The 22,989-nt window shown below is 38.5% G+C and overlaps 2 protein-coding genes across 2 annotated transcripts; one reads left to right on the top strand and one right to left on the bottom strand.

Annotated features, from left to right (window-relative positions):
- The first annotated feature begins 392 nt into the window (after positions 1-392).
- Positions 393-16,775, top strand: trpc1 (transient receptor potential cation channel, subfamily C, member 1). Its single transcript, XM_033985701.2, has 13 exons — positions 393-907; positions 1,350-1,504; positions 1,575-1,676; positions 2,915-3,117; positions 4,171-4,302; positions 4,854-5,049; positions 6,538-6,874; positions 9,599-9,738; positions 10,585-10,734; positions 13,969-14,153; positions 14,713-14,914; positions 15,383-15,577; positions 16,317-16,775. Exons 1-13 carry the CDS (start codon positions 742-744, stop codon positions 16,542-16,544), a joined length of 2,391 nt encoding a protein of 796 aa, XP_033841592.1. The 5' UTR covers positions 393-741; the 3' UTR covers positions 16,545-16,775.
- Positions 16,776-16,986: 211 nt separating this feature from the next.
- pcolce2b (procollagen C-endopeptidase enhancer 2b) lies at positions 16,987-22,641 on the bottom strand. Its single transcript, XM_033985706.2, has 9 exons — positions 22,444-22,641; positions 22,150-22,258; positions 21,505-21,760; positions 20,737-20,861; positions 20,498-20,634; positions 20,253-20,416; positions 19,513-19,596; positions 18,038-18,205; positions 16,987-17,529 (listed from the first exon to the last, which is right to left on the bottom strand). Exons 1-9 carry the CDS (start codon positions 22,569-22,571, stop codon positions 17,399-17,401), a joined length of 1,302 nt encoding a protein of 433 aa, XP_033841597.1. The 5' UTR covers positions 22,572-22,641; the 3' UTR covers positions 16,987-17,398.
- Positions 22,642-22,989: the final 348 nt, after the last annotated feature.

Here is a 22,989-nt window from a genome sequence, read left to right as displayed (position 1 = left end):
GTTTAGCACATATATTTGAAATCTTTGTGCACACCGCCCCCTGCTGGAAATTTATGTAAAAAGCAGGTGCAGGCTCTTTAACAGCACGTTAAGACAAAGTTGGTATTTTTTATTTATGTATTTATTTATTTTCATTATGTTGCCTATACAAATTAAGATTATGTCGTTTAGCTAATAAAAGAAAAAGGGGAAAATAGAAAGTGGTAGGCCTTCACATTGCTAGCTTTCTGTCATTGTCAATATTATATTACAATAAGGATATCACATTTCATAGAGTTATTATACAAATGATATATTTTGAATACCTCAATGCCGTGAAACAGTGTTATGTAATACTACTGGATAGCTGTGCGTCTGTGAAAAAGAAGAAGCAGGTGGAGGCGGGAGCATGCGCACTGGGGACTTCATCAGACGGCAGCATCAGGACCATAAGACCCATCAAGATCCTCCCAGGCTGCAGGATGGGGCTGATAAACTGGCGAGACGACAAACAATGCGACTATATACTACCCTTTATTTAGTGAAGTATTGTTTTGTTTGGTGTTTGAGGGAAGAGGAAGCGCAAGGGAGGGCGCGAGGACAACCATTTTGGAGGCTGGAAAGGCGCAGAGATGCGACAGCAGTGATGTGATTTACTTGAGACGACGCTTTTAGCTTGCGAGTAAAAGCGAAAGTGGTTGTCCAGGCTCGCCCAAATGTCAGCACATATTTCTCGTCAAATGGTCGCCGCTTTGTAGTGGGATGCACATCAGTATTTGTCCGTATTCGCTTTCCGTCGTAATGGCAGCTTTATACCAAGGCGCAGACGCTTCCTCTCCGGATAAATTTCTGGCCTTAAAGGACGTCAGGGAGGTGAAGGAGGAAACGACGTTGGATGAGAAGCTCTATCTCCTGGCATGTGAGAAAGGCAAGAGTATTCAATACATTTTAGACATAATAGGCTATATTGGTAAGGTTAAAAGGTATATACTGCAAGTAGCTTTTAACATGACATGGACTGTTGTACCTTTTCCCTATATATTGCTTTCACAGCTGCCTCCACGTTGGATACAGTGGAACTTTCTCCTTCTGCAAGCCCCTTTTCCCAAACTCACAAGCACAATTTGATGTAAACAATATGACTACCAGAGACAATGTGAGACAAAGAACAGATGTGGCCTCCTACATAACTTGATAGTGCAGGGATGACTTTGATGAGTGTAGACACCAAGCAGGAGCCCTGACCATATAAAGCTTGTCTAAACATTGGGCAACAACAGTGTCCATATAGGGCGGGTGTTATTGTTACAAATCACTGGACAAAAAAATCTAATCTATAATGATTTTATGCTGATATGGTCTTTCAACAGGTGACTACTACATGGTGAAGAAATTACTTGAGGAGAACAGACATGGTGAGCTCAACATTAACTCTGTGGACGTTCTGGGTAGAGATGCAGTCACTATTGCTATTGAAAATGAAAACTTGGACATACTGCAGCTGCTGCTAGACCACGGTTGCCAGGTAGTGACGGCAAAATGCTGTTTAATCCTTTCTGTGTTTTGTTATCTGAGCAAAACTGTTTCTTATCCAGGCTACAGATGCCTTGTTGGTTGCCATAGACTCTGAGGTGGTTGGAGCAGTGGACATTCTTCTTAATCACAGGCCCAGACGATCATCCAAACCATCAATTGCGGTAAGTACCTTGTTATTCAGCTGAACTTTGGCGCATATTTTGGTGTTGTAAGCAGAAGTTACAGGCACACAAAAATGAGACACAGCGGGACAATGGAACTCAATTTGTTTAGTCAGGAAAAGAACAATAAGAGCTCACAGGAAGCAAAATGCCAAGTAATCCCTGTGCAGCGTAAGTCCTGAAATGTGCAAACTGAACCGAAATTCTTATTACGGTAGTTTGTAGGGTTCAATAGAGCACAGATCTCTCCAAAGAGGGGTAGAGATGGAAAACCTACCAGCAGAGGGTGATCTTTGCTGGACCATACATCTTCTTTAAGTGATAATAATAACACTGTTTTAACTCAATAAAACATGTAAAATGATTCACAATCTTCATCTAGAATCTCTTCATAAGCCTGTTACATATTAGTGATGTGTTATTGCTCTACTGTTGATATGAATTGCTAATAGATGGTGAAGATGTATGCACTCTAGCTGTGATGTATTGTTTTTTCATTAGGATCCAATCAAAACCCACATAATATGATCATCAGTCTTTTGTATTATCTTTTGTATGATTTACCCCATAGCGTAAAGAAATAGTGTTATGAATATATGTTTAATGTTTATACAACATAAAATGAAGGCTAGTGAAATATTTCACATAGGTCACAAAAATCACTTCAGTGTTTATTTTCTATGCATTTTATTTGACATAGATGCGATACCTTTTCTTATATTGATAACATTTGAGCTGCAGAGGGTAGAATAATAATAAGGTCAATGGTCAATGGTCAGATTTTATATATAGCGCTTTTCCATCTTCAAGGGACTCAAAGCACTTTACATCAAAGAACCTCTTACCCATTCACACACACATTCATACACCAGCATACACAGACACGGGGGCGAGGTGGGTTAAGTGTCTTGCCCAAGGACACAACGACAGTATTCCTTCATGGGCGCTGGAATCGCACCTCTAACCTGTGGATCTGACTGCGCTACCAATGATGTTTGTGTCGAGAGTGGCATTTGAATCAGCAACCTTTGGATAACTGGACAAACTCTGAGTTTTTTATTCTGTAAAAAAATTCATCAGTATTCTTATTGCGTTAATATATTTTCTGCAGCATTTCAAAATTTGTTCCACAACAGGTGTACATAGTACTTGTTACAGTACTTTTCGAATACTGTGTAGGCCTACTTGTCTATTGGCAAATCTGATCAGGGTGATGAGTTATCTTTTATATTTTATAGAAATTGATGCAGCGTATCCAAAACCCAGAGTATTCGACCACTATGGACGTGGCTCCGGTCATCCTGGCAGCGCACAGGAACAACTATGAGATTCTGACCATGCTGCTCAAACAGGACATCTCTCTGCCCAGGCCACATGCTGTGGGCTGTGAATGCACTCTCTGCAATGCCAAAAACAAGAAGGACAGTCTACGCCACTCCAGGTAAATGCTAGTCTTACATCTTAAACCGTGATATAACTGACACATGTTTGGTATTACTTGAATTAGCTTGTTAGAGGTTTGTGATTGTGATAGCTGTTGATTGTAATCTGCATGCAATTACTTCGTAAGAGCCAAGGTATATAGGAGCTAAAATGTCATGACCCAATGCAATCAGATTCAGACAGCATAATTATAATCACGGTTTTTATAGGTAAGTTTCACTGATGGTAAATGTAAGAATTGTACTTTTCGGTTTATCGCTGTGCTTCCCTATTGACAATGTAGTACTTAAAGCAAAGTAATGCAAAGAAATGCAGTTACTTTGGCTATAATATTCCACAGTATGGCATATTTACCTCCATTGAGAATATTCTGAAGTATAGTTTTAACTTTATATTTCCATGGAATCATGCAGATGACATGGCATCTCCAGAAAGTTACATACTGTACCTAACTGTAATTAAAAAAAAAAAAAAAAAATCCGCTGTCCACTGGTGATAACTCTGGTTAACTTTCTTCTGACTGTGATACATTGATTTAAGTGTAAGAACATGTAAATGTGTTTTTTTATTGAGCACTTAAAGTAAAAGCAGAGATTAAGAACATGTATTTTATATTGATTATTAATGAACACATATAGAAAATGGTTTAGTGCTGACTGATCCCCCAATAAGACTGGTATAAAGTGATTACAAAAATGTTTTATTACAATGAAGTGAGAATAGATCAACTTAACAAATATATCAAAAGTATGCTAGTGAAAATATCCTGCTGATCATGAGCTTAAGAAATATATTTTTGTCTTTCATGTCACTGCTCTTTATATCTAGACAGTATATAATATCTGCAGAGCTGTTTGGTTCTGTATGCAGTGTAGCTTCCTCCACAGTGAGATAAATGAGTCAGTTTTCCCGGTAAACAACACCAAGGCCATCGCAGAGGCTAAAAAATAACAGGGCCTAGACTCTATGTTCCACCAATCGCAGTTTTTCTCCTTATATAGACAGTAAGAATATATATCACATTATAATGCCATCTGGTACTTGTGTGTAGGTTCCGCCTGGACATTTACCGCTGCCTGGCCAGTCCCTCGCTCATTATGCTGACTGAAGAGGATCCCATTTTGAGGGCATTTGAACTCAGTGCTGATCTGAAAGAGCTGAGTCTGGTGGAAGTAGAGTTTAGGTACAGTATGTTCATGGACAAAAATACTCAATTACTTGTACTTTTAAAATACTGTAAATGATCGTAATAAAAAGTACACATAAATACAAAGGATAAGCCAGTAAAAATCAACGCTATTTTGTCATTAGCCATCTGGGGCAAATCCAATGTATGTCCATATGTATTTAAAATATTAATAAAAAAAAAAAACATTGCAGTGAATAGTAAAGTACATTATAGCTTACTTAAACACACACCACATCAGAACTAGGACTAAACTTGGAGGTAAACTAGATCAGGACTAAACCAGGACTAGAACAGGTCCAAACTAAGCCTACATTAGGACTCAGCCAGAACAAGTGTAAATGCACCTTAAATGATCCTTAATTACACATGAAATTACTGTCATCAAAATGTACAAAATTATTAATTGTTTTGTTCATATGTCATGTCATCCATTCAATACAGTACCTTTCACTGAAACATGTAGCTATTTATTTTGTCACTATTATTGATACAAATCCCAATTCCCCCATGTGTAAACCTGATTGTATCTTGTTTGGCACTGGCAGGAACGACTATGAGGAGCTGGCAAAGCAGTGTAAGATGTTTGCCAAAGATCTGCTGGCTCAGGCCCGTAACTCCAGAGAATTGGAAGTCATTCTCAATCACACCTCCAGCGAAGATCACGTGGACAAGAGAGGCCTTCTGGAGGAGAGGATGAACCTGAGCCGCCTCAAACTCGCCATCAAGTACAATCAGAAAGAGGTGAGACAGTTAAGCTAGTTTGTTAAGTCTTGGGCAGGGTTTTAGATAAGAAGGGAAAGAATGTGGAGTCAATTAACCAAGAAAGACTTTGGAGTGCAGAGACTTTAAGCACCTCCTTCCCATTTGTAGGAACAGCAGATGTGGAGTAGGGGGCTAAAAGCATTGGTCTGTTAAAGTCAATAAGTGAGTAAGCTGGCCCACATTGTCCTATCAAGTTACAGTAATGTGACTGATTGTGACTGAAAGGGCATCTGGCTTAAAAATATCACATTTCCCTAGATATAGCTAAAAATCTTTTAGTTCACTTATACATTCTCTTTCTATTGAACCACATTTTTTTACCTGTTCCAAAGATTTTTTGAGTGTTTGTTCAACCAAGTTCAACCAAATATCTGTGTCAATTGAATAAGAAATTAAAGTAAAAAAAACAAAAACATCTATTGATAGAACCAAAACATGACAATGCTTTAAACATGAAAATGCATATTGAAATGAAACCAGTTCATTAAGTCAAACCTATTACTTAAATGCAGACTAGACAAAGCTACTTAAATCAAGATCAACTAACAGTTTTAGCCGTGCAGATATTCATCTCACTATGTATTAATGGACCATATCTCCCTTCACACCTGCCTAAGCCTTTGCAGGTTATACTTATGATGATTACCTGACTGACAGGCTGGCAGAAGGCATAATAATGCCTCTTTTTGGCTGTTGGACACATAACACATCTGCTCTTGTACTCTACCCACATACTTAAGTTAAAATATGTACATGGCAGAAATTACTGTAGCTCCCTAAGGCAAGAGCAGTCAAACCCCAACTTATCTGAAAATGAAAACGCTGTGGGTCAAAAGTACAGCTGGAGTGTCTCTGTGTGAAAAGTAGAAGTCATTTATCGGGAGGAAGATTGTAGCTTAGTCATGTTTTCCTTTGCAGAAATAGCAGTTTGATTGGGAAAGTGGGGGTCGACACTTGGTACTAAAACTGCCAGTAAATGTGGGCATCAGCACGTTTGTAGCATATAGATAAAATACTGTATGGTGAGTGAGACATGCATTGACATGACTGGAAAATGTAAAAATATTTCAAGTGTTTGATTGCTGTTGTATTTCAATCTGTAAATTTTCATGTTGTATATAATATCATTAGCATTATACTGCACAAGTTCCTTCAAGTGGTACTTGGACAACTCTTCAACTTGTAGGTTTGCCTAGTTTAGAGTGTGTTTTATCCACTTTCCTGTCCTCATTTGAATAATGTTTCGTTTAGAACTACAGTGGAAATAATCTAGTCCACTTTTAGACTTAATTTAGGCCTAGATAAGACCTGGAATAGTCCTGTTATAGGCCTGGTTTAGATCTGGTGGTATTTTTTTGGGTGATACTTGGTGTGAAAAGTTTGAGAGCCATTGACCTAGACTATACAAGTTAAGTCCTGTTGTCATAATAATAATAATAAAACTGTATGATTGTCCTCTCTTTGCAGTTCGTGGCCCAGTCAAATTGCCAGCAGTTCCTGAACACAGTATGGTTTGGGGAGACGGCCAGTTATCGTCGTAAGCACACCTGTCTGAAGATCGCCACAGTGCTGAGTGTGACTGTGCTGTGGCCCCTGCTCTCTGTGTGCTACCTCCTCGTACCACGATCACGTGTGGGCCAGATCATACACACGCCCTTTGTCAAGTTCATCATCCACAGCGCCTCCTACCTGACCTTCCTGTTACTGCTCAACCTCTACTCACTGGTCTATAATGAGGGCATGAAGAACACTATGGGCCCCGCCCTGGAGATGATCGACTACCTGCTCATACTGTGGATCATAGGTCAGCTCTTTGAACTTTCTACATAAATACAATTGAGATCGGGATTGTATCTCACAAAATGTTCAGTCAGGCCATTAATAAACCGATGGAGATTTAAAATAGCTCAAATGTAACTTGACATATTGAAACCCAAGTGTGTAATAAATCTATACTTCTTATCGGCTGTTCCATGGGTTCACTTTTCTAATGTTTTGGCTAATTCATTTCTATGGATATTTTGCTTCAAACATGGCAGATTTTGCCAATAACTGATTTTGAACCGCCAACTTAGAGCTACTGTTGGCCATAATAATAAATTCATTGTAATAATATTATACATTTGAATAATAATAACACATTTTTAAAAATATATATTTTTGCAGATTCATTTTTTAACAAATGGTTGATTTCTGTGAAATGAAAAAATGAAATTACAGTAAATAAAACAGGAACATATTTTGAAATTTGCACAGTATAGTAATAATGATTCTTTTTACTCTGGTTCCACTTGAGTTTCCTTTATTAGCCATAACAGATACATTTTTCACACTTGAGGATAACACTAAATCATAATCTCAAAGTATAAATAGAACACGTACATTTTAAGTATTCAGTTTGGCACCGAACACAGAGCACAGAGCATCTTCATAGATTTGGCTGAACAGAAATGTAGCTGTCTCTGGGGATGCAGCCGACTGCCTCCCTCCTCTGCCAAGAACCCATTAGACCGAGCATTCAATGGCTGTAATGGCTCTGCCTCCTCTGCACAGCTGTGAATGCACCTCAGCATCCTCTGGCTCAATATCACCCACTAAATATCACTGTTTAATGGACAAGTTGTACCAATACTTTGACATTTTAGGATTATCAATGTGAATCCATCTAATTGTGTTACATCTATTATATGAACATACCAAAGCCAACGAATTTCCTTACAAGTGTTTGTTTTATTTGTTTGCGTTAGTCCCCCCACTCTCTCATCAATGTGCTGGTGTTCTTTTCCCGCTGTTCCCCAGAGAGACATGCCTCAAATGAATGGGAAAACAGACCCATAGTAACTGTCTGTGCATCTGTGTGTGTTTATGCTCCTGGATGTCTGCTTTTTCCTATATATTATGTCACTGAATAATTCAAATCTTTAGCACGTCTAAGTGAAAAAACACCAAGTGATGTTGAATTGAAATCCAAGGCATTGTTACACTTTGTTTTTGTAAGTTTTTTTACATATCACATTTCAAGATTTTTTAATATGTTTTGTAAGAAGCAACAACAACTTATATTGCTTACATGGATTTTATGGCTATGTGGAGTGGTGGAACATAATGAGGTAAAAGTAGTAAAGTACCATACTAAAGTAAAGATTTTAGGTATTTGTACTTTACTTTTACAGTGGATATTTGTAAAATATGGATAAGAGGAGGCATCTTTACTTTCTACTCGACTACAGTTTTGAACAGGCCTGAAAAGTAAAAGTATTTTTCATTATTATTTGAGAGCTGCTGAAAAGGCGGACGGGTTTATTTTTGACACATTCATCATTTGAGCAAACAACATCAATTTAATTGTTTCTATTGAACAAAAGTCATCACAAATCTTTATCAGAATCAGTATATTTGAAGCCTCATAAGACCTCAAAATCTGTGTGGACTTGCTAATTGCAAAAACCATAAAAAATAAAATCAAGAGAGAAGTTATCTTGAATCAAAAATTCTGGTTTATTGAATCAATTATGCGCACAATTATCAAAGAGCTGTTGTCCCTAACAAAGTGCCGTCTCGGCCTCAGCTGTCAAATGAACATACATACAGAGTATTTCTACTATCAAAACAATAGTATAAGAAAACCAGTTTAGTCTAGTCCAAGTGGCTCAAGGCCACTGGGCGCATCTTCCCATAGGAATGCAAGGACTAACAAACAAGAGATGCACCCTTGCATAACAACAGATGGTATAACGAAGGCTGTGTGTGACGCCAGCAGACGTCTCCATGAATAAACATTTAAGGTAAAGAGATCCATAACAATACAAGTAAAGTGTAGGGTAAAGAAGGCCATAACATGTGCAAAGTTCAAATTTTAAGTGTCCAGAAGAATTGACAAAAATACAGAAACATAAACTGACAAACTAATACAATAATTACGTTTCAGAACGTCTTGGCACAGATCTTAACATTTTTATGGAGAATAAGACAGATTTGTTTTTTCAAGAAAATTTTGGTACTTCAAAAACAGCAGCCTTTGCTAATTGCATCCATTCAAATCATTAATTTTCAAATAATCTTGCAATCCTACATAACCTTTCAACTAAACCTAGAGCAAGACTAACCCAGGACCATGACAGGTCCAAACCAAGTCTACATTAAGACTTAACTGGGCTCAAACTAGAGATAAGTAGAGATTTTCCTTGTCTAAATGGAAGCACCCTATTGTACTTTTTCCAAAGACTTTACTATATTACTATTTCTACTAATGCTATTTAGTTTTATGTTTTAGTTTTTTTACTTTTACTTTGTTTTAGTTCTTTTTACTACCACCCCAAATCCTCTCTGACGTCTCAGTTATTTCACGCATGGCATCCTCAATAATACCTTACTTTATGTGTGCTTTCCTGTTTCACTTGGACTCCTTCTATAATAATACAACTCGAGGCTAAATCTGGAACCCATCTGCTTTTAGATGATAAAATGCTTGTTCCGCCATGCCACCCGAGTGCTAATTTTATTTGCTTCTGTCTGATCTGTGTTTTAGGGATGGTGTGGTCGGACGTAAAGCGATTGTGGTACGACGGGCTAGAAGATTTTCTGGAAGAATCTAGGAACCAGTTGAGCTTTGTCATGAATTCCCTTTACCTCGCAACCTTTGCCCTCAGGATTGTGGCTCACAGCAAGGTAGCAACTCTCGCACAAGCTATTAGAGAGGGTTAGCTAATGGGCTGTTGAGGGACTAACGCTCTAGTGAACACGTGTAGGCATTTCTATATATCATTATGACAGTTAAAAACAAGCAAGCAATTTCATGGTGTTGTGGAATTTCCAATTGTAAAAATATTAAAAATATAAAACCAACGAAGAAATTGTCTTGAATCAAAAAGTCTGGTTTATTGAATCAATTGAGCGCACAATCGTCAAAGAGCCCTAACAACGTGTCCTCTCACCCTTAGCTGACACACACATGAACACACATACAGTGTATTTATACCATCAAAACAATAGTACCAGTTTAGTCTAGTCCAAGTGGCTCGAGGCCACTGGACGCATTTTCCCATAGGAATGCAAGGACTAACAAACACGAGATGCGCCTGTGTATAACAACAGCTGGGATTATGAAGGTCGGGTTAAAGAGATCTATAGCAATACAATTAAAGATTTAGGGTAAAACCCACTTGCATGTTTCAGGTCAGTTATGAAACCTGGCAATATGTTTTTCTCTTTTATTTTTGGATAGACAGATACCAACATGAGTCATTTATCTTTGATCAAATTTGATAGTTTTGTTGCTTGATAAAATTAGCCTTTACGCCAGAAAGATTTTTCAGTTTTGAATCATTGCATAATAAGGCCTAATAAGGTAGTTCTACTTTGATATTTCATCTTTTCTTGTAATTCTTTTGTTTTTTGTACACTCCGATCCACTTTATTATATTTATAGAACATTTCATAAGCAAAGCTGTTCCCAAAGAGCTGCATATGGTGAAATAAAACACCTTCTCAGTGTTATGTTTCATGGTGTTGCAGTTCAAGAATGTGGCGGACACGGAGAGGAAGAACTGGGACGCCTTCCACCCCATTCTGGTGGCTGAGGGTCTGTTTGCCTTCGCTAACGTTCTCAGCTACCTGCGACTTTTCTACATGTACACCACCAGCTCCATACTGGGGCCGCTGCAGGTACCACACATGCAACACAGCACCGGTGGTGGGAACTTAGAAATGTATATTGAAAAAATATATATACTTGAAGGTTTGGATAGCTTTTGACGAGAACTAGAAGGACATTTGAGCTTTTTGGTGTGGGCAGAAACCCAAAGTGAACCCAGGAAACTTTTGCAAATCTGCATGATTGCGAGATAGGGCCAGAGTCTGTTAAAGGAATCAAGTCTGTGGTGTGATGTGACCATAAATGATTTTGTGGTTCTCACAGGATATCACATGGATTACTCTAAAACTAGAAATCTGCATATAATTTTTTACTATTCAAAAAGGTCCATAGCGTCGATTTTTCAGACACTGTACCTGGTTTTTACAGTCTTAAAAACGTGAAAAACAGAACTAGTTTATCAGACAACAAAATTACTTATAATTAGATGCAGACAGAACATAGCAGTCTTATTTTTAACTCAAAAGCTGCAATTTGTCTGTACTGGGGCAAGACCAGTTTTGCTCAAATACATGGGGAAACATCAGGTACAGGTTAAATTATTGCTTTTAGTTGTCCCTTAACCATTATATCATACAATTTAGGGTCTATGCTACCACCCCCTTCAGTCCAGGTCCAGTGCGATGTAGGGCTAAGGCCACGTTGGAGGTCTCTGCTTGTTGATTAGCACACTAAACAATCCTAACACCTTTTAGCCTCCTGTTCTTGTGGTGTTAAACTGTGAGGAGATGAGGTAAACATGGAATAAACAAACCCAACTGGCACAACATTCTTCCCAGCATCTGTTAGCTAGATTTATGACAGAAACATGTTGGTTTAGCCATCATTTTTGCACCACCACTTCCTAATTGAAAAATACATATCGCACTTGACATTATTGTGGGTTGTGGTTGGTCTGCTGGTTATAAACAAAAGTTGGATACAAGAGGGCGTAGTGTTTAAATGATTTCTTCTCCGTTCAGGATAGAAACGATAAGTAAAAACTGTTTCTTACTGTAGATCTAAATGAACATGAACATCTTTTATATGAGTAATTCAGACTTTGCATTTCACATATCAACTCCATGACTTGACTTCCTGCTTGATATGTAAATAAATGGTTCTGATTGGTCGAAACGGTTCTAGCTTGTGTAGTGTTTACTTGTGGCCAGCTGTTGTAACATTAACTGACATGCCGCGAGAAAAAGCTACTATATGTTTCCTTACAACGTTGCATACTTAATGTGTGCAGGTATGCAGTGAGCTCGGTTGTAACACAGACTTTCCTGCCATTATCTAAAGTGGTTTCTCTATAAAACTTTCTAATGAAGCTGGAGATTGTTAATTAGGAGTTTTAACTATAATCCTCTCAGTCACCCCTCTCTTACTCCCCCCTCCGGCTCTCTCCTTTCCTCACGGGCCCTGTGACATCATCGTCTGGCCTAGCACGATGGAAAAACGATTAGCTGTTGGAAATACATGTGTCCTGTGTATCCACGACCACACTCACATGGCAGACACACCTACTCATGCACAGGAGGCTGCATATTTCAGTACAGAGACAAGAGTGTGCTGTGAAAGGTAGCCCAACACACATGCTAGCAGACAGTGAGTCAATCCAATGGTGGGATCAGTGGAAAAACTGTATGCTCTGACCATATGTCTCCAGAACAGGACAAATTAGTTCTGCTAATGGGATACGAAATGCTCTCTAGAGAAAATGACTAGGCTATATTTATTTATTTGATTGGGACAATGCATGTTCATGGACAGACATGATACAACATGAATGTAAACACACTGGATTATAGCCAAAGGCTAAGTTGTGCATATGTCTTTTATATAGCAGGAAGCAAGATCACAAATGACTGTCTTGTCTCAGCATGAACAACTGTCACTATAAACTACATCTGACTGAGTTCAAATTATGTTTTATTATGTATCTCAAACATCCTTATACAAATCAAATTACTGATTTATTTTAAGTCATTACAAGACAGGGACAGTAAAATAGTAGTTCCAGACACCAGTTTTCAGTAATAGTAAGTGGATTTGCTACAGTATTAAAGGAACTGTATGTATTGTAATGTAATGAAATTGTAATTTTGATTCTTAATTACAAAAAAAACATCGGACATCATGGCCAAGTTGTTTGTTATAATTTGTTTTTTTGGTGTTCTCAAGATGATTATCCAGTTTCAGTGTCTAAATCCAGTTGGTTTAAACCTAAAAGAATTCTGATTAAAACCTATTGTTAACACTGCAGTGCTGTAGTTTGGATTGTTCTTTGATTTTGTTGATTCCTTGAGGATGAGGCAGTTTTGTGGAGTGCTCTTGTATATAGTGGGGTGGCCTGGGGGCAGCTGTTGAAAGGTCAAACTCATTATCAGGGCCTCTGTTGGAACATAGGGCAGTCATATTTAATGAAGAATACACTGTATATTAGAGCTACTACTACTGCTAAAACTTCTACAGTCTTTAGATGTCAGTCGCAAAACATACAAATCTCAAAAACTGAGCATAGACACAATTAAACATTGAAAGTATAAAAGCGGGTTGTGCAGGTCTAAATATTTGAATGGAAGCATATTCTGGTGCCTTTCAAACAAGTACTAGTTTTTGTTGACCTCATTGCATTTGCACATTGAGCCACATCACCTGCGTCATGGAGGTGAGGAGCTGTAACCTTCCACATTCCCCTGTGTTTGTACAGTACTGATTTAACTGGGCTGTCAGACGGAGCAATGGGATGCAACCTCAGACCTTAACTCAAATGTGATCCAAAGAGAAAGTATTAAAACACACACACACACACACATATGCACATGTCACTATGGCCTTGAATAACAGCAGGATTCACCCTCTGTCACCTCATACTGATGTTTGAGCATCACTTGTGTATAATGGAAAAGAGAGGCTATGGATCTAGACAGGTGACTCATGTCCAGATGTATAAAAGAACAAATAGAAAAAATATGAAAAAATATCTTTAGTTTTCCTATAAAACACTCCACACTACACCCAACAGTACAGTATTTCTTCCAGTCCATAAATAAGGCCTTTGGAATGAGGTGGGGAGACTTGTGTGTCTTCCATGTTTGTCTGCTTCACCTCAGGCAGAAATAAATCTCTTTGCTTTCCCCACAGGGTCACTCTCCTACAAGCTACAAGGGCACACGCTGAAAAACAAGCTTTTAGTCAGTCTGTGGAACAGCCTGCACCATGGTATTAAATGTCTTCTAACAGTGCATCTTGTGTCCTGACAGATCTCTATGGGCCAGATGCTGCAGGAGTTCGGGAAGTTCCTGGGCCTCTTTCTATTGGTGCTGTTTTCTTTTACCATCGGAATGACCCAGCTGTACGGCACCGAGATGAAAGACCGAGAGAAGAACCCTCCCAAAGACTGTGAGGGCATCTTCTGTGAACAGCAGAGCAATGATGCTTTCCACTCGTAAGGGGCACACTCAAGCAAACACTCACATACAAGTACTAGAAAACATCTTCCCATTGCCTAGAAAAACACCTATTGTTTATAAGTAAAATTTGTGAAGTTCAATAATTATAATGGATCTTGTCTACAATGTAAATGAGCCAGTTCAAAATTTTGGATATTCACATGAAAAATACCATTTGATTAATTCAGAAATACTGTCCTTTGCTCCCCATTAGAAAGTATGGCATCATTGCATTCAGGACTCAAAAACTACTATAAGTGCTTTTATGAGTATTTCTGTACCTTTTGGTCCCACCAGCAAAGCCTCTGTTTTCTAGCGTAGTAAAGTGTTTTAATTTGGCAGTTTAAAGTTTACGCTGGATGACCATGTGGAATTTGACCTTCTGAACTGATTTTGATTTGGCTTCTTCTACTGCTAGTACAACTGCTACAACCACCTAGATCCTCCCAACATTTAAGTGAATTGTATTTTGAAAAATATACCAAGTACCACTGCACTTTCCACATAAGGCATCCATTTGTAACCACTTATCCTTTACTGTTGTTTGTGTTGCAGGTTTATGGGGACATGTTATGCTTTGTTCTGGTACATTTTCTCTTTGGCCCATGTTGCACTCTTCGTCACCCGGATCAGCTACACAGAGGAGCTGCGTTCCTTTGTAGGGGCCATGATCATCGGCACTTACAACATTGTGGTGGTAATCGTGCTGACCAAGCTGCTGGTCGCCATGCTGCACAAGAGCTTCAGGCAAATAGCTGTAAGTGGAAAGAGTGAAATACTATGGCTAATTTGATATTTAACTGTAAAAATCATTTTAACTTGGAAAAAAATTAAGGGTGCAGTATGTAATCAATAATATTGTTTTAATTCTTTAATTTTAAGAGGAAGACGGGAGCATGTTTGTCTCTGTGGAGATGTTATTGCTCTGTCTGGAATGTTCCACAGTATGACATTAAACTTCCACGGAGACAAGCTGGTGGCACTACCCAGACCACCAGGGTCACATCAAGAATGCATGTTTTCAAAATATTTTTTAGCAATCAAAACTCCTGTAAATGGATAAATGCAAGATATAAAATCAGTCATTAATAAAATGATTAGTATAATGCCATAGTGTGGAACATTTTGAGCAAAGCAATAGTAACTCCATAAGGAAAGTTAAGTAGTTTGATGATTACTTTTTGTCCCAGGTTCTCTCAGTGTATTTTTGGCCTGTTGTGTGCAGAATCACGAGGATAAGGAGTGGAAGTTTGCCCGGGCCAAGCTGTGGCTAAGCTACTTTGATGACAAGTGCACCCTCCCTCCACCGTTCAACATCCTCCCTTCTCCCAAAACCGTGTGCTACTTAGTGACCAGTTTGAGAAAGTGGATCTGCTCACACACGTCCAAGGGCAAAGTCAAACGACAGAACAGCCTTAAGGTAACAGTCTCAAAAAATTGTATTAAGTACACTACATACAGTAACAGTATGAAAGCCTAACTATTATTAACTATCAATAACCATAATGTTGTGTTTTACTGTCACCTGTCTATAGAGCTATGCAGATAATACAAATTATAACATTAACTGTTGTTGTTCAAATTACCAGCAGATATGGTGTTATTAAAAATATATATACATATACATTCTTCAAGAGGCCATATTCTGAATATAGGCTCTTGTTCTACCCCACAGAACTTGGGGAAAAGCAACTTGTTTAATGTACAAATGCTTTCATACCATACATAACAAAAGCTAATTTACAAATGAAATTCGGTATACTGGGTGTGTCTCATTCTGGTTGTACAGAACTATGGGAGTACTTGATGACAATGATGAACTGTTTGTGGGTTTTTCTTTTTGCTAAGGGGGCTATTTTCCAATAGCCACGTGACCAGGAAACTTTAATTTTAGGAGGAAAACATTTAATATTCCATGAATCGCTGGTTAAAAATATTATATTTCAATGATGACCCAAATTATTGTTATTATGGTTTTCTTACATAATTGACCAGCCCTACCTGTTTATTATACCCAAGTACTGCCCGTACGTTATAACTTTTCCACACAATTTTGCCCATGTCATACTATAATTTGTCTGTTTTTTATGTCTGGTTTAGAATGTCATTGACAATGATGTATCCTTCCTTCTAACAATGTATTGTTTCTCCTAATTTAGGAAGTGAGGAACTTAAAGCAGAAGCGTGATGAGAACTACCAGAAGATCATGTGCTGCTTGGTTCACCGCTACTTAACCTCGACACGTCAGAAGATGCAGAGCACAGATCAGGCCACAGTGGAAAACCTCAATGATTTGCGACAAGATCTGTCAAAGTTTCGCAATGAGATGAGAGACCTGCTTGGCTTCCGGACGTCCAAATACGCCATGTTCTACCCCAGGAGCTAAGAACTGACTCGATCCATGCTTTTTCTTCTTTATATAAGATGCTGAGTGACCAGAGCATGTACACAAAGCTCTTTGATATAGAGGCATTTTGGAACTGCATTTTAAATAATATACAGTATTGTCTACCAAAGTGTCCAGACTCAGGCCTCAAAGTATTATTTAGCTTTTTGTAAATAAGGAAAGCCATTCTTTACAATGGAAATGCAAATAAATGTTTATGTACGCTTATAACTCTTGTTTCTGACTAAATTATTTACATATTGTAAAGTGATTAATTCACATGGCCTGCCCCTGCATCTCTTGGGCTCTGGGTCTCAGTGTTCACTGGGTCAAATAAAAAGTATTTGACATACTACATGGCCTAAGCAAAGACAAGAAAACAAAGCTATTATATGACATGTATTTGAGCTAATGAAAATTTAAATATAAACATTCACAGATATTTTCCATATGAAAATATTTCCTTTTTATTTCAAAATAATTTGCCAGCAATGTGTAAATACATTAACAGTAGATATTATCAACTACAGTACAAATGGTTCTGATACATTGTTCTGATCATCTCATAAGTCAGGAAATGGAAAGTGCTGCTCCCAATGCAAAATTTTCATTTAAATAATACATTTATTGCACATTGCATCACCAAATTAAGCTCTAACAACCCAAACCAAACAATCAACTTATTCCTCTGAAAATGCCAAAAAAGTGACTGAAATGAGAGTATAGAGCATGCCATTGTCTTGGTTTTATTTTAATAAATAGTCTACTCAAAATATATAAACATTATTTTACATTTTAAACTTGCTTTCGCATCCATAGCTGAGCTTGAGGCAAAGCAGTCCAGTGGAGGAGACTCAGCACTGCTTGTTCTTCAGCCCGTTGAGTCCTTTCTGGTTCTTGGTCTTAAAGGGCATGACAAAATGGTGAGGGGCCACTTTCCCGCGGCCCTCCTCGTCCACCTCGCCCATGAAGACGTAGTTCAAGCCTGGCAGGGTCACACACACAAAGCCTGAATGCAGTGGCGGCGCGACGGCAGAGACATTCAGGAAGGCCAAGTATCAGAATCTCCACACGGCATGATTGTATACCATATGGAAATATATATAATCTGATGCAATGTGGTATAAATACAGCTAGAGGATACATCACCATGGAAACATATCAAGTTTCAGCAGCCATGTTCTGACTCAAGAATTTTACTCAAGAACTCATGTAAACTAATACATGGGTTTCCTAATGATAACAAATATGGACCATTACCATAGCAATAAACCATGTAAGCGTTATTTATACCTCATTGGTCAGATATATGAACATATGGAATATTTCTGGAAATTTCGACAGTGAGTTTGCCTGCTCACCTCCACCTCACGAAACAACTGTGCAGCAATAGTGGCAAACTCAGAGCCATAGGTTATTCTAAATAAGATCTGCAACATATTTTTAGAAACATTCATTTAAGATGGATCAAAGTAAATCAGAACAACACTCACCTCTTCTGATATAGGGACACTTTTTGCACAGGATTATGATCTTGGTGCTCATGGTCTTGCCGGCCTGCTGGATGGCCAGGTTGCCCTCCTTGTACACATTGATAATGGAGACAGTTGCAAAAGTGCTTCCTCCTCTGACCACTGCTGTGATGACTGTACCTGTGATTACTGAGAGGAAAATACAGCTGTGATTATAATGTGGAAACCAAATGTAGACACATGCATGTTTGTGCTGTGACTAGAGGTGGTGACTGTGTGTTAGTCAGTGGAACACACTGCCTGGTAAGATTACAAGCACCTAACTAGTTCAGTACAAAGAGGTAAAATATTCATATTGCAAACTTGTTTTATTGAATGTGTTATGGATTCCAGGACTATCTATTGTTCCTGTAGCAAAAACTGTATTTAAATTTGAAGTTAGACTTTTTACTTTTTACCTTATTTGTAATGGAATTGGGAGTAATATAATAATTTATTTAATGTATAGCCGATTCTAGATTCGGAACAAAGCCTTAGGTCTACATCCGAGACTTGATGTATAATGCGTTTTCACACTTATATTCTTGATGAGATTGCAGTATTTATACTAAATTAAACACAATATCATAGAACAGCTTCTAAATATCTTGTAACTGAACAACAGTTTCAAATATGTATAATGAACATAATGAATAACCCTAACCCTTGTTACTCATAATGTATTTCCATGTATAGTTAAATTGAAAAAGATTAGTAAGACAACTAAGTCTAGGGTAATTTCAGGAATCACTTCAGATTCAGTCCAAGTCTAAACACTAATTCCACCAATATGGTTAAAGTTTACATCTGTCAATTTAATTTCCTGACACGGAAGAGACAAAACAGTCCACAGCCTGTCTGAAAGGCTACTGCAACTAGGAAGCATTATTGAATAAAAAAAGAATGATTACTAGACAAAGTATTTTCATTCCAATGTCTAACCCTTTCATTATAAGTGATGCAAATGAGTGCTGCTGGCTCTTAGCACTCCAAAGTTTTCCATTCGTACTTACCATTCCTGCATGAAAACTCTTTGAAATGCCAATCTAATGTTTGTGGTAAACAAGTTTGCGAAGAAAACATCAGAACGGGGAGAGCGAGTCTGAATCAACACATTCATTTAACAGCCAGAGACAGTCCATGTGTTTGGATAGGAATAACTGTATCCCACTGTACAAGGCGCTCCACTTCCAAACAAGCCATCAAGGAAGTCTTTGATATATGCAGTGGAAAAATCAAAGCAGCAAAGATAGTACCATGACAAACCACATCTTATAAGGAAGTTCCATTCTGACGTCAAAGGGTAGGGAATATCTGTTGTTTTAGGCTGTGAGTAACTGCAGATATGTTCAGTAATAACCAAAAATTACTGTATATTCATAGCTTAATATAGCGCATTTGTAGCCACACATCGGTAAGTGGTTTGAATGAGTGGGATAAAGCAGTGTTGTTCTTACCGAAATTGCTGGAGCAGTAGTTGCTTTCAAGTGTTCCCCTTCTTTTGCATTTCTGCTGACACAAGGCGACGGAATATTTAAGAGCTGCGGAGACACAAACATCAAATAGTAACATTTTAATATGAGATATGTTCACTTTTCATTTTAATACTACAGATGCTACTAATCGACTGCATCTGCTACCTACAACTACGTACAAGCTTGTGTTTTTAAATGTAGAATGCTTGGCTAAATTAGTAATGAAAGAAATATTTAAAATGTCTGAACAGGGGAGTCCTCAAGTCTTGGAACATTAGCACTGTCTGAGAGAGACAATGCACAGTAAAAGTGTGGTTTGTTGAGAATACAATGTTATGACCAGTCCACATCTGTTTTTCAAATGAAATTCTATATGGATTATACAAATGGAATATTTTTACAAGGAAAAGCAATCGTTTGATACATTTACCAAAGAAACAATGTCAGAAAACTACTACAAGCTAGTTATAGGCTGCTGGTAGCACAGAAACATTTAATATTTACTGCTACTTTAACTTGATTACAGTAAAATTTTATAGTCCCAATTTGAAATAATATACAAAAAAGTCAGAAATAACCTGGCTTAACTAAAGGAAAAAGCAACAATGAGAAGGAACGTGAGACTATCCAAACTATAGGGCCTTAAGCACAATACCGTATGCTGTATTTAAAGTGTACCTAAACTGATAAACAATGTGCTAGGAATGAAAGTTGATACCTACGTATAGGCCTGGTGGTGACTGGCTGTGTGGTAGTAGTGGGTGGGAGGGTGGTAGTGGGGAACTTCTTGGGTCTGAACTTGTAGTGTCCAATGAAGCCGTCTGCGGTCAGGCTGAGGTCTGACAGGAACTGTATCAGGAGCTGATTCCCCTCGGAGAACACGGGCCTGTGGGGAGGAGACTGTTAGTAATGTGAGATGCACTGAGAGGCGGCAAGCTGTCAGGAAACTAAAGCAGGAATCACCTACGCTGGGGGGCTGTCTCCGCAGAATTTGCCAATCCTTTTTGCGTCGTTGATCTCGGCTCCGTTGAAAATGGAGACGTGGTCGTAGCGGCAGTAGTTGTCCCGTTCCACGTCAAATTTCTCAAACTTGACTTCTATGATCTAAGTCAAGATATACAAATACAAAAAGGTCAAAAGGCATAGACAAAAGAAAAATTTTATTGCATGTGAACAATGACATGGGAATGGGTCAGCATCTCTTACCTGGTTTTTGGGTGCAATTATATGCCAAGAGCAGGTAACACCAGCTGGGTAATCTTTTTCAGGCCAGTTTGGCGTTTTGAAAGTGCCAGCTGGCTTATCTAACCGCCCTCCACAGTATTGATCACCTATAAAATTCACAAATAATTATATAAGGTTTGCAGCAATATACCATCTTCCCCTACATTGGACTGATTTGCAATGGTTGATTTTGGCAAACATTTTGAACGGTGGATGTAACTTATGATTAGATTGGTTCTTCTTTGAAAATATCTCTGAAACAGCAGAGTTTACCCAGTGACAAAAATAGAGACAAGAAAATTGGTGGTTTAGCTGTGCTGCAATTGTGTCCAAGCAAGCAAAGCAGCCATTATCAATTACAGCTGCCAATCCTTTGAGGACAGAGAACAGACCAGTGATTAGAATTCCCTAAAAAGAGGAGATAAGACTGTTAAACTTGCACAGAGGAAATGGGTGCCTTCAAGTGGACAGTTTACAGAAAGACTGGCGAGAAATTCCACAACTGACTGATAGAAGGATTGAGATGTCTTTTTGTACAAATCCTATGCTTTGTCAGGACATTTAAAAGGGTCAAAGTTTGCACTTTGTCAACCTACATGCTATCTGTTTTACAGCAATTCCTGCTAGTTGCCATTGCCTGGATAGATTTAGATGGGTCCAGAACCCATGTGTTGTAAATTTATGTAAGATTACTTAATCTTTAGGGCAACAAACATTCCCTATCACACTAACGCTTGTCTTTCTTCTAACCTCTCTCATGTGGATGTGCAGAGGAGAAAACTGCCAGAAAGCCACTCCCGGCTGTGTTGGCATCTGAAACCATCTGCACCATCATCTTGTTGCCCGTGGAAACCAGTGCTCCGGGTTTGAAGGTGCCACAGAAGCGTCCCAGCCTCTGTCCATTCACGTGTCCACTGTACACATCCACATAGTCATACCGACACAGGTTGTCACTCTCCAAGTCTATGGAGCGGAAGGACAGGACCACCACCTTTCCCTCAGGCACCTGGGAGGAAATTCACATCTGGTTTATGTGATATAAGTATATTACATGCAGCTATATGCCTTAACACTACATTAAGAAGTACCGGTAGTACAATTTAATAACACGGTACTAATGGATATGTGAGTGAAACAATACAGATTAAACATTAAATAAATAAAACTTTACAAGCTCTAGTGCCCAAAACTTTGACATCTGTTCTGTTTCAAATCAACATGAGAATCTATACCATATACTATTCAGACTGTACAGTATTTCTATGTAACCTTGTATACGTTCTGCCTGTTCTTTATATTAAAAAGAAAGAAAAACTGTAACCTAATTCAATTCTTTAAGTCTTTGCACGGCTTTCTTTATCCAACAATAACAATGAAAAGTGTCAAGTCACTCACAGTAATCCTCCACACACATTTGGTATTAGGTGGGTAAACTCCCGGGTAACCCTGGCTTCCAATAACTCCAGAGTCTCCGGTGATATTCCCTCCGCACGTGAAGCTGGGTCTGGAAAAGACCGATAAAACTATTCATTTGACATTTTGCCACAAAAAGACAGAAAATCCACGCTCCTCGACAATGCGTCATAATCCTGTTACGCAGAACCTGAATGAAAAATATTCCTCAAAATTAACGCCTCCACTTGTAACATGGGGTCACCTTGTTCAAGATTTAATAAAAATGTATAGTACCTCCGTTGAGACTGCGCACAAATTTCCGATAAGGACAGCAGACACCATGCGCAAAACAGACTGCACGTCCTCCACATGGCCAGCTCCAGGGCGCTTCTCCTCATCTCGCACCGTGGCATGAATGGCATTGTGTGAAACTGCCCAGACAGGACGGGGGCAGCTCCTGAGGGGAGTTACAGCAACTGCACTCTGACTGGATCTGATGAATATAGCGTTTGTTCTGCGTGGTAGGAGGGACGGAGTAAATTGCGCTGAAACACACAGGGGGAAAAAATCTAGACGCATAGGGAGAGGAAAGGGTGCACTGGTTTCATATGGCACCTGAATAAAAATCACAGGGGCAAACTTATCAACTTGACAACTGAGGTAGCTCTTATTAATGAATAAATCTGTATGAGTTTTTGGAAGTCTATTACGGTTATTAAAAAGAAAGAAAGAATATTGCCAATGAGACCAGCCAACTTCAATCAAAAAACGTCCATTAAAAAGAAATAATCCCCTAATTAGGCTTAATTATTTGAATTCCTTAAATGGTTGACAGTGAGA

The sequence above is a fragment of the Periophthalmus magnuspinnatus genome, chromosome 20 (assembly GCF_009829125.3).
Source record: "Periophthalmus magnuspinnatus isolate fPerMag1 chromosome 20, fPerMag1.2.pri, whole genome shotgun sequence".
Classification (NCBI taxonomy): domain Eukaryota; kingdom Metazoa; phylum Chordata; class Actinopteri; order Gobiiformes; family Gobiidae; genus Periophthalmus; species Periophthalmus magnuspinnatus.
This window is presented reverse-complemented; position numbering and strand designations above follow the sequence as displayed.